Source organism: Phodopus roborovskii, unplaced genomic scaffold (assembly GCF_943737965.1).
Source record: "Phodopus roborovskii unplaced genomic scaffold, PHOROB, whole genome shotgun sequence".
Taxonomy (NCBI): domain Eukaryota; kingdom Metazoa; phylum Chordata; class Mammalia; order Rodentia; family Cricetidae; genus Phodopus; species Phodopus roborovskii.
In genome coordinates, this window is record NW_026126525.1 from 16,657,823 (window position 1) to 16,670,609 (window position 12,787).

At 37.3% G+C, this 12,787-nt stretch overlaps 1 protein-coding gene across 1 annotated transcript in view; it reads left to right on the forward strand.

Annotated features, from left to right (window-relative positions):
* The window catches only part of LOC127232241 (transmembrane protease serine 11F), a 71,433-nt gene that overhangs the window by 55,789 nt on the left and 2,857 nt on the right, over positions 1-12,787 (forward strand). The window contains exons 6-10 of the mRNA XM_051198261.1: positions 895-1,058; positions 5,228-5,266; positions 6,802-7,003; positions 10,396-10,655; positions 11,864-12,006. Coding sequence (XP_051054218.1) covers positions 895-1,058; positions 5,228-5,266; positions 6,802-7,003; positions 10,396-10,655; positions 11,864-12,006 — 808 coding nt within the window. The remainder of the gene's footprint in view (positions 1-894; positions 1,059-5,227; positions 5,267-6,801; positions 7,004-10,395; positions 10,656-11,863; positions 12,007-12,787) is intronic.

The window sequence follows — 12,787 nt, forward strand, 5'->3', positions numbered from 1 at the left end:
GGCAAAACAGTAGGTGCCAGTGGCCATTATAGTATTTTATTGTCATGTGATCTACTTCTGCCTGAGACAAAGAAGCACAAGGCCTTGGCAGTAAGGGACATCATTTCTGAATTCATGAGAGAGTTTCAGAAAACTTCAAGAGAGGCTAGAAATGAAGTCTAGTTCTGTGCTCAGTAGGCAAAGGGTAATAGATGTGGTGGATGACCATATTGTCTCTGCTGCACTTCACTAGAGAATAAAGACCTCAGCTACCTTACTGTTACTGGAGTTTTCTTTCCAGTGTAGTCCCACAGCCATTTAGCTCCAAAGAAACACAAAGCCTTATATTAATTATAAAACTTTTGACCAATGGTTAGGGCTTCTTATTGGCTACATCTGTCTTAATTATGCATTTCCACGTGGTCTTGGTTTACCGAAGAGTGACTGGACCTATTACTCCTTTGGCTGCTACATGGCATCTCTTCACAGCACCTCTCTGCCTCTCCTCACCATTCTCCCCATCTCCAAGCCCCACCTATCTTCCTGCCTCTATTGGCTATTTGCCAAACTGTATTTTATTCATCAACCAATAAGAGAAACATATATACAGAAGGGCATCCCCCATCATCTTACCACCTTTATTCAAAATGTCTTAAAAAGTAAGTTAAGTGAATATAAAAAAGTATGGTTTCATGAGTACCACACAAAACTTTCCAAAATTATGAGAGGTAGAGAATAATCTTATTTCCAGCATGTTGCTTTTTCACTTCTACAGTGCTTGAAACACTCATTACCATCATGCATCCCATCTTGTCCCCTTTATCTAGATGTAACACTAAGTCTCATGTGCACAGCTATCATCCACAATGTTTCTTTAAATTCATGGAAAACATGAATTTCTCTATTTTGTTCCAGTCCAGATGAACAGGGTGTAAACATTCTTATGGTGCTCATGTTTCGATACCCATCTACTGATAGTGCTGAACGAATCAAGAAAAAAATTGAAAAGACGTTATATCAAAGTCTGAAGATCAAACAGTTGCCTTTGACTATAAATAAACCATCATTTAGCCTCACATGTAAGTATTTTGTTGTTGTTTGCTGTTTCTCCAGTTCTCTTTGACTATAATCTCTTGCATTTGTCATAAGAATTTGGTTCATGTGTCTTCCCATTTTACAAACTCACCACTAAGAAATCTATCAATGACTCAGTATTTAAGAACACTTCTCTTCTTGCGAAGGACCCAGGTTCAGTTCCCAGTGTCCACATGACAGTTCACAGTTATCTGTAAGCCAAGTTCCAAGGTAGTTGGCACCTTTCTGACATCCTCGGGCTCCTATATGTACATGGTACATGAATTCATGCATGTGAATGCTCATACATGAGTGTGTGCTCTCTCACACACACTCAATAAATAAAAACATAACAGTGTGGAAGAAAACAAAAATAAAAATTCACTATGAGGTAAAATTTAGAATTATGCTTTTTTACATTTATGACAGGATTTTATTTCCTTTTTTATTAACTTATTTTTTTATTCCAATTTCAGTCCCCCTCCCTTCTCTCCTCCCACTCCCCCCCATTGCCCCCCACTTCACATCAGCTCCTCTGAGAGGGTAAGGCCTCTCTTAGGAAATCTACTAAGTCTGTCCCATCATCTCTTTGAGGCAAGACTAAGGCAGCTCTCTAACCCCACACCCCTGTGTCTAGGCTGGGCTAGGTATTCCTCCATATAGAATGGGTTCCACTAAGTTTGTGCATTAGAGTTAGATCTTGGACCCACTGCCAGTGGCATAATATATTGTCCCAGTCACACCATTGTCACCTATATTAAGGAAGTCTAGATGGGTCTTATGCAGGTTCCCTATTTGTCAGACCTGAGTCAGTGAAAGATCACTGACTCAAGTCAGCTGATTCTGCTGTTTCCCCATCATGGTCTTGACTCCTTTGTTTATGTTATTGCTACTCCATCATTTCAGTTGTACTCAGGGAGCTTGGCCCATTGGTTAGTTGTGGATTTCTGCATCTGCTTCTATCTGTTTTTGGAAGAGGGTTCTAGCTTCTCTAGGGTTGTGGATTTTAGGCTGGATATCTTTTGCTTAAGGTCTGGTATTGATACTTATGAGGGAGTACATACTACATTTGTCTTTCAGATTTTGGGTTACCTCACTCCGAATGTTTTTTTTTTTTTTACAAAGTTTCTAAATTTTTTAACCAAATGATATTGGATACTTTAAAATGCATCAAAAGGTAGGCCTTATTTTCAACATTTTATATGGGGAGCTTGACTTTAAACAAGGCCCTGAGACATGAGTCAGCAAAAAATAGAATTGAACAGAGATATTATGAACCTCAGAATCCTTTATGGGTTCATTTAGAGAGTATTTTTATAATATTTTCCCTTAGTTATGTGCATATGTGAGTGTGTCTGTCTGTCTGACTGAGTTTATGTGCATGTGTATGGAGATGCCATTGGAGACTTGAAGAGGATGTCTGATCCCTTGGTGGTGGAATTACTTGGTGGATGCTGAGATACCCCAAGTCCTCTGCAAGAAAATTAAGTCATCTTGACTACTGAGCCATCTCTATAGCCCCAAGAGTTACATTTTATGTCAAAGAAATAAACATGAAGAGTGATTCTGAAGTAAGGTAGACATAAATTACAAAGGTGTTCCCTAACTTATTTCTAATTTCAAAATAGTTTTCATTATTTCCATTACTACCCAAAGAAAAGAAGACATCAGGAAAGTCACAGTTTCCCCCCCAATCATAGAAGAAAATAAATTTCAAATAGTTTACAAAATTAAAATGAAAAGTACCTTAGAGCTAGTTAAAACCCAAACCTAGAGGGAATCTATTGTTAATACTCTGCCAAAATAAAATACTGTTTCAAATAACAGTCTTAGGTGGTGTTTTAAGATGCAAGGACTGGACTTGTCTCCTTTTCGTTTACCTCCTTAGTCCATCATCTACATCTCAGGGCAGCAGGCCTAACAGCTCCTTTGCTCATGAAATTTTAAGTTTAGTTACTTTTGGTTTCATATAAAAGAGGAAAGGGACATGCAGACCCTTCATGGACATCTTTAAGTCAATTTTTTCCATGTATTGCATATGTAGTTAGAAATAACAATGATCACAATATCACTACATATTATTTTTGATTGTTAAAACAGTTTGCTCCAAAAGAAAATAGGATGTATTCATCATTCTATAAAGAGAATTCTCAGAGCAAATCTTGACTGATAATATAGCTATTCCCAAGTCATAATCACATACTTAAATAAAAAAATAAAATATAAACCATCAAAGTTTACTGCATTGTTAAAGTTACAGAATTTCTTAAAGTTTTCAAAAACATTTTTGTCCTTGGTTATACACAATGACATTGTTATCAAACAGGCTATTTTGATACCAAAACAAGCATAGTCCTAGACATTGCTTGATAACAAATACTCATTTGCATCTATTTTCTTTTGTTCCATACACACCTTTCATTAAAAAAAAAATACCTCTGGGCTTTCTGGCTAAAGGAAAGCAAGAAAAGAGATACCTTAATGGAGGGAGCCACTATAGATTTAAAGAGAAATATGGCACTAGGGAAATGTCCAGAGAGCTACAAGGACAATTAAGAATCTAAGCAATAGTAGAGAGGCTACCTTAAATGTCCTTCCCCAATAATGAGGTTGATGACTACCTTATATACCATCCTAGAGCCTTCATCTAGTAGCTGATGGAAGCAGAAGCAGACACCCACAGCTAAACACTGAGCCAAACTCCTGGAATCCAGTTGCAGAGAGGGAAAAGTGATGAGCAAAGGGGTCAAGATCAGGCTAGAGAAACTCAAAGAAACTGCTGACCTGAACAAGGGGGAGCTCATGGATCCTGTACTGTTAGCTGGGAAACCAGCATAGGACCAACCAAGACCCCCTGAATGTGGGTGTTAGTTAGGAGTACTAAGCAGTCTATGGGGCCTCTGGTAGTAGATCAGTATTTATCTCTAGTATACAAATGGACTTTGGGAGCTCATTTCTCCATGGAGGTATACTCTCTCATATACAGGGAATGGCCTAGGCCCTACCCCAAATGATGTGACAGACTTTGATGATCCCCCATGGATGGCCTCACTCTCCCTGGGGAGTGAATGGGGGGTTGACAAGGGTGGTTGTACAGAGGCAAGGGAGGGCGGGAGGAATAGGGAACTTGGATTGATACATAAAATAAAATTGTTTCTAAATTAAATTTTAAAAAAATGTCTCTGGGAAATCCCTAGTAGGGATTGGGGCTTATATTCCTATTTGGACTTTCACAACAGAACAGAATGCTCCAAAGCATGTTGTTTGGCAAGGAGAGTTTTGAACTAAAGTAAATCTAAAGGACCTTTAAGGACAGTTCTTTCTGGATCTCACCCTCCCTACTTTCTTCTGCTCCAAGGCAAGCCATAGCAACTGAAATTCCTGTTTCCAAAGAAAGTACTGGGACTCTGACCCCATCCACCTTTCTGTGAAGAATGGGTCATAGAGGAATTCTCTAACCCTACTCAATAGTAGATCACAAGATTTTTGTAGTGGGGACCCTGTCTGGAGAAAGAGGAAAAGCTACTCAGACATGGAAAAGACTGATAAGACAGGGTTTGCTTGCTATCTTTCTGCAGTACAGAGCTGTGGGATTAGAGTCATGAGTGGATGGGGTCTTTAGACAGGTTATAAGTGAAGGAGCTTCATGGTCTTCTCACTGTCAAGTCACAAACTTGTTTGGCACTTCAATATGAGAGGGTCTCAGGAAGAAGTCAGAAAGGTCCATGGACAGAATTCCCAATTCTTGTTTGACTAGGACCTTGAAATTGGCCCCTAAGGGTCAGCCTTCATGACTGACCATTGGGAACATGGCCAATGAACATTGAGTGGCAATACAAGTTGTGATGGAAATAGGAGACCACATCTTCAACTTTGGCTATTTATCCTTTGAACATTTATCCTTGCTTCTTCATTCTGAATAGTTTTACTTGTTTATAAAAGAAAAATCATAAAATAAGATCCTCTGAGTTTATTTTCAAACAAAGTTCTATTATTTGAATCAATGATTGAATCAGAGGATTGTTGTATATTACTTGGTTATGAAAACTACAATATCTTTCTGAATTATGGATACTTCAAATAATTAGCAATACTGTTCATGAACATGTGAACAAAATATGAGAGGAAAGGGACTGTGATATTATGTCAGCTAACTTCTATTCTTTTGTTACAGCTATTGACAGCAGAAAGATGAGAAATCTTCTCAATAGTCGTAAGTTCCAAAATCCACAATTAACTGTATGTTTCTTAGTAAAGAGAATAGATGAGAATAAAAAAAAAATGTTAGTACAAATGAAACTATTTTCCACTTCTTTTTATACTTTCATAAATCAAATACTTAGTCTTTCATTTTTCTTTTTAATGTTTCATATATTAGTATTGATTTTATTCTATGTAATAGAATAATATAATATTTTAGATGTTTATATTCTTAAAATATTTAATATGCTTTCATAATTCAAGAAATGAGCAAATTGAAGTTTTTATTTTTACTTTTTAATTTTTAAAAAAAAGTTTAATTAAGGTTTTCTCCCTTCTTCATCCTATCACACCTGAATATATTTTGAGTTTTGTAGACAATTTTGTGCCCATTATCAAAGTTGCCACTTGCAAGTCTTTTTAAAGGCTGACTTGAAGTTTGATTAGTTGAAGATTTGATATCAGGGATTAAGAATTTTTCTAAACTACTCTTACATTTTTGAAAATGAAAAATAGTATTTAAAATTTGTAAAATACATCAAAAATAATAAATTGATTCTTGTAGTCACATGAAGGATAAATCATGACCTATATTCAGTGTTGGGCTGTCTCTCAACAGTAAAATACTGTTGCCTTGAATGTGGAATCTCCTAATGTTATATTCCATGCTGTCACTCGCCAGCTAGATGTTGTATAGCAATTTGTATTCCCCTTCAAGGCTGGGTTTTCTCATGTAAAAAGATTTTATATATGTGTGTAATATATATATTAATATAATATATAATATATTATTATATTATATATATTAATGTTATAATTTCAAAGAATATCTAGACATTGTTGATGTTCAGTAATAACCTATGCATGGATAAAAATAAATGATGAAATGACTCTAGGGTGGTAAATAAAGCAAAAATCCATTTTCTGTACTTTAATTACATACTACTATGGGTAGGTTACCACAAAGATATCTCACATCAGGAACTCACTCCACCATAGAGAATGCTTTCTCCAGACTAATTATATCTTAACAGTTATGAAGCATACCTGAATGGTCAATTTACCATTTATTTCTTGACTTGGACATTACAAGAGACTTGCAAAATTTAAGATCACTGAGGTTCTTATTTGTTTCTGATCTGATAACTTGCCCCAACCCATTTACTCATATTATGAATATATATTATTTGTTTGTGAGAGACTTACTGTGTAAGCCCAGCTAGTCAAAAACTGACAAAATTCCTTTATAGCATCTCAAATTCTGGGATTACAAATATGTGCCAATATGTTTCATAGAGAGAGACAAAAGTTGATTTTTGAACTAAACGCCTAAGCATATTGGTAAACATTTCTTCTTAACCTCAGGGTAATAAATACAATAAACACAGAGATAGACACACACAGATCAAGCCAGTGGCTGACAGCTAAGAATGTGTTAAAGAATCATTGAGGCAAAGGATTTTTTTTAGTACCTTATGTAAATACAAGTAAGTCATGATACTTTCCTCTACTGTCAAAAGAACAAACTACTATGTGTTTCATTGTTAGGATGCGGGATAAGGATGGCATCTTCAAACATGCCATTACCAGCATCCTCTACTACTGAGAGAATTGTTCAGGGAAGAGAAACAGCTATGGAAGGGGAGTGGCCATGGCAGGCCAGCCTACAGCTCATAGGGGCTGGCCATCAGTGTGGAGCCACACTCATCAGCAACACATGGCTGCTCACAGCGGCTCACTGCTTCTGGAAGTAAGTTCACCAAGTTGTGGAAGATTTTGTTTCCTAGCCCCCTCTTACCATTGATTTATTACAAGGGAGCAGCTCATTCTCACCACATGTCCTCTGGTATGCACTTTCTGTGCTCTCTACATACTGACTACATTCATATCATTGACATTCTAGTGCTCTTTACTATACCACTACAGGGTTATTCACCATGAAGACTGTTATTCTTGAGTTCTACATACTCAAGGAGAAAAGTTAACCATCTCTGTTCTGCTCTGTGACTACTTCCCACTGTCAATATTCAGTATTATTTGATTACAAAGGGAGAAAAGGCTTCAGAATCTATTTTGAAGCACCCCGTTCTCACTGCAATATACAGGAAACCCCATGGGACTCTATCACTCAGAAGATGTATAGAGAGTAGCAGAGACCTACCTTGTTACTCTGCTCTCATAGCATGTTATTTTGGTCATGTGTAGCAGAGTCATATCTCAGCTTGACTTTCATGTTGTTGCTCCCAAAACTCAGACATACTTACAATCTCTAGAGTACGTGGAAATTGAAGAAGCACTTAATCTTTTCTCCCTTGAGGATTACCATCAGCACACAGAGAGAAAATCAAAGACAGGAGGGGCTCTTCTTGCATGGTGACCCTGTCTATGTATCCTCCTGAAGCAACTTTTCCATGGGGCTTCCAAAAGGCTTTTCCCCCCCATTCTTTTAAGGGTACAGACAAAATGATTCCAAGATGCTTATTTAGTCTCTATGCAGACAAGGTGTAATGAGACTGACATAATGAATTTAAAGTTATCTATTACTCCTTCAATGAAGAGTCTCACTAATGCATGTCTATGAATCCCAAAGCAACTAGTACCATGTTTTTGTGATGAACAAACATAACTCACACTTACTTGTTAAGACTTCATGACAGATTTAGTTCTTTATAGTCTCCCAATATTTGGTTTTATGTTTTTTTTGTTTGTTTGTATTTATTTTATATAACCAAGTCCATTTAAATGAAAACAAACATTTATAGACAATATTTGGGAATTTGAGCATTGTTCTTTCCAAACTACTTCCTGCTGGAAAGGGGCGCTGTCATGGGGGATTCAAAGAAGATTCAGAAATCCTGGCTGTAGTCTGTCAGGCTGCTTTGTCCAGCTGTTTTGAATGTAGGTTTTAATGTTTTTTAAAAGTGTTTATACAAAATAAAATACAACCAAAGCATAAGCTTAATATTAGTAATGAATGCAAATGCTCCCTTCAATGAGTCTAGTGCAATTTCTGGAGATGGACAGACCTACATAGGAACCAAATGTTGGAGCTGATAGTAAAGATTACTATTGGCTAATTGTTCATAGTGTGATAAGAATGGAAGTGAAGGAACAAGTACAGTAACTTCAAAAATTAAAGGAGTGTTTACATGAAGGATGGCAAAGACTTTTGGAAGTTAATGGCAATTATGACGTCAAAGAAAGATATTTAATATGGCAAATATAGAAAATTGATATTGATATAAGTATTTTAAAGAGCTGGATAAGGCGATGATCATGAAGAAAAGGGACTATATTTCCAGAGTGCCATAATTCATCTAATTGGATATTTGAAATACTATTTGAGAGGGAATAAAGGTATCTTATGAAGATAATATAGAAGTTAACCAAACAGCCTTCCTATTTTAATAAATACATTTTTCTGTAAAAATAGAATATTTAAAAATGGTGTTTAAGTACAAATCCAACACTTCATGGCCATGAACGTTTACTCTGTGAGTCAGGAAAAGGTTTTGACAAGATATAGGAAGACAAGATATAACGAGGCCTGAGTATCTCTTAGTCACCTTATTCACAAAGTAGGGTGTTTGGGCTATTGTTAGTCTTGGATGGTGCACAAAGGGATAGCCATCCCATTTTGTCATCTCGAATTGTTTGTATCTCCTTAACTCCTGGAGTCGTGTTAGTCATTGTCTCCCCTAGAATTCTAGTAGTGAATGTCTAGGTAGCAAATGAAGGTTCCAGTCCTGTATGTCCACATTGAACAAAATTTCCATTAATAATCAAATAAACCAACAGGTGGGGAGAAGAACTCTCTTCCTGCTCCTGGCTCTGTTTGATCACCACTAGCAGTCTAGTGCATGTTGGAACTGCATAGCTTTTTACTACTCTTAAAAGTTGATGTTTCAGGGAAGGGGGAGTGATGTAATTATATTAAAATCTCAAAATAAAAAGAAATACTTTTTCTAAAACAAGAAAGGAAGGAAGGAAGGAAGAAAAGAAGGAAAGAAGAAAGGGAGGAAAGAGGGAGGGAGGGAAGAAAGGAGGAAGGAAGGAAGGAAGGAAGGAAGGAAGGAAGGAAGGAAGGACTGACTTTGATTTTGGAGCAGGCTGGAGGGGTAGCTCCGGAGTTAAGAAGACATTCTACTCTCAAAGAGGACCCAAGTTCCTTTCCCAGCAGTGAGGTATATTAAGTGAGGTAACAACTGCCTATAACCCCAAGCTCCAGCAGATCAGATAGATGCCTCTTGCCTCTACTGACAGCTGTATTCATGCACACATAGCTTCACACAGGGGAATACAAACAAAAGTCTTTTTTAAAAGAAAAAAGAGTTGATGATTCATCAACTTGACAGTCCCTTATAAATGAGGAAATCCCTCTTTTAAGTTCTTCTCTGTGATTTCCTTCTACCCAATTTCCCTTTACCCAGACCACTTCTGGTTTCTGTATATGTTTAATCATTCGTGGTGTGAATAATTCTAAAAGGATTGAAATGAACTTTGGAGAAGAATTATGGAGGTAAGAGTTGATTGGGCTGGATGGAATTTGTGACATAACCCTGGGAAAATAAGCATCTATATGAAGGAAGAGTTGGTAATCAGGGGACTGAACAGACTACAGCAAAGAACTGTGTGAGACTGGCTTCCAGGAAGGGCAGCTTAGCCCTTGAACGTCAGGAAGGGGTGTGGGTATGGGTGGAGAAATGACTTTGCACGTATGAGGAATTGCATAGCAGACACATTCCACTTAGCCTCAAAGATCACAGTAAACAAGAGCCAACAAGTAAGTTGTCAAATAAGGATAGGCATTTGGTAGAGAGGGAACTTGCTTACTAAAATATTCATTATCTAGAATAAAAGGAATTAGTTTCTGCACAATTCATTGAAATAATGAATGAGAACCCAAAGAACTCTAATAAGGCACACATGTAAATTTTGGAAGTTGATAATTAATAAATTACCTACAATTATTTGGTTTAGCCATAGGAAACTTCTTTTTCATAGTGCCATCAACTGTCAATTCTCTCACCACAGGAACTTTTCAAGAGCTTAATTCTAAAAGTTGAGCACAAGTATGATTTTGACCTTTTTATTAAAACTACACAGTGGAAACCACAAATATTATCCTTTAATTTTCTGTAGAAACAGAGACCCAAGTAAATGGATTGCTACTTTTGGTACAACTATAACACCACCTGCAGTGAAGCGAAATGTTGGAAAGATTATTATCCATGAAGATTACCACAGAGAAAGCAATGAAAATGACATTGCTCTAGCCCAGCTCACGACCCGAGTAGAGTTTTCAAATGTGGTCCAGAGAGTCTGCCTCCCAGACTCATCTATGAAACTGCCACCCAAAACAAGTGTGTTTGTCACAGGATTTGGATCTATTGTAGATGATGGTGAGTAGTTCCATCCTATTTTCTGTGATACAAAGTATTTTCATGGGAAGTTCCTCCTTAAACTGCTGACCTGAACAAGGGGGAGCTCATGCACCCCAGTCTGATAGCTGGGACAGACCCAGATTCTCTGAATGTGGTGTTAGTTAGGAGGTCTGGGCAGTCTAAGGGGCCTCTGGTACTAGATCAGTATTGATTCCTAGTATAGGAATGGACTTTGGGAACCCACTCCCCATAGAGAGATACTCTTTCAGCCTAGACACATGGGAGCCCTGCTCCAAATGATATGACAGACTTTGAAGGTCTGCCATGGAAGGCTTCACCCTCCCTGGGGAGCAGAAAGGGAATGGGATGGGAGTTGGTAGGGGGAACAGAGGCAGATGGGAGGGTGTGGGAACTGGTATTGATATGTAAAACAAGCTTGTTTCAAATTTAAATAAAAAGTTATATTAAAAGTATTTTCATAAAAATAATGGTGCAGGGGCTGGGACTCAGTTGGCAAAGTGTTGTGGAAGAATGAGTTAGGGTTCACAGCACCCACATGGAAGCCATGCAGCATCCTCCATTCTTAGCCCTTATTACCATTCTGCCATCAGATAGCTGGAGCAAGTTGGTCATCCATTTTACTTTCCATGTTATGAAATGCCTTAAACAACACACTATCAGTGGTACCAGTGAGAAAGCTTTTCTGCATTGTGTCCTGGTTCCTACTTTAATATTAGCTGAAAAAAAGAAAAAACTGAATTTATTTATCATGCAACTTAGACTAGATCAGTGTGGTTGATCTCTGGGATCATCCAGTGAAGACTGCAGAATGTGTTCTCATGAAAAATCTTGTATGTATATAATATCTGTATATAGTTTTATTTATTTATTTTTCTTATTTTACATATCAATCCCAGTTCCCTCTCCCTCCCTCCCTCTCTCACTCCCTCCCATGTCCCGTGACCATCCTCCCATCCCATTCCCCCCCCCTACTCCACAGGGAGGATGCCTTGACAGGATCACTAATATGATACAGTTATGAGGCTTGTATGTTTGATTTCTTTCATGTAGACACTAAAAGTAGAGAAATTACAATTTTGCAAAAACAAATATTTCTAAAATACTTTGTGCTTTGGCTCCTTGGAATACACTTTTAGTCTGTAGCAGAGATACAATAATATTTGAAAAGTACATCATTCCTTTGTTTGTTTGTGTGTATGTAATAGGACCTACACAAAATAAACTTCGGCAAGCTAGGGTGGAAACCATAGGCAGTGATGTGTGTAACAGAAAGGATGTGTATGATGGCCTAATAACTCCAGGGATGTTGTGCGCTGGATTCATGGAAGGAAAAGTAGATGCATGTAAGGTAAGTTGAAAGTTGAAGTCAATCCTTCAGAAGATTCTAAAGTTCCTGTTAGCTATTTCTGAGATTAGCATATACTAATAGAACAACCATCCTGAGTGTTTAATGTGCACAAACCCAAAGGAAAGCACCTTTAGTGCAGTGTTTTATTTTTATTTTATTCTATTGTTGTTTGTATTTATTATATTACTATTTATATTCATTGTAGCAAGATATATATATATATATATATATATATATATATATATATAGCACTCTGTAATTTTCTCCATTTACACATTAAGGAATAAAAATCAACTATCTCTCTATTGGTCCACACAATTACTTTATGCTTCATTATTTTTTTTCCTTCTATTTTGGTGGGAGATGGGAGTGAGAGATTGAGACTCAGAATCTCATATAGTAGTACAGGTTGGCCTCAAATTTACTATATAGCTGAGGATGACCTTGAACACTTGACACTCTTTTCTCTACCACCCAAGTTCTGGGGTTGTAAGAGTACACCACCATGCTTGACTTCCATTGTTATTTTCTTAAAGTCAAGTCCCAAAGACAGAGAACCACTCCTCTGAATGAGTTGTTTTCTTAGAATCTCTCATCCAACAGCTAGAAGGAAGCTTTCCCTTGGCAGGCTTTGGGGGGTTTGTTAGAATACTATAGGGCTCTTGGAGGAACATTTCCACCCCATGTAGTGAACTCCATTATGTGTGGGCAAGCATGCATATGTGTCATGTATGTGCATATGCATGCTTATAGGTGAGCTTATAAAAGATTGTATTCTAAA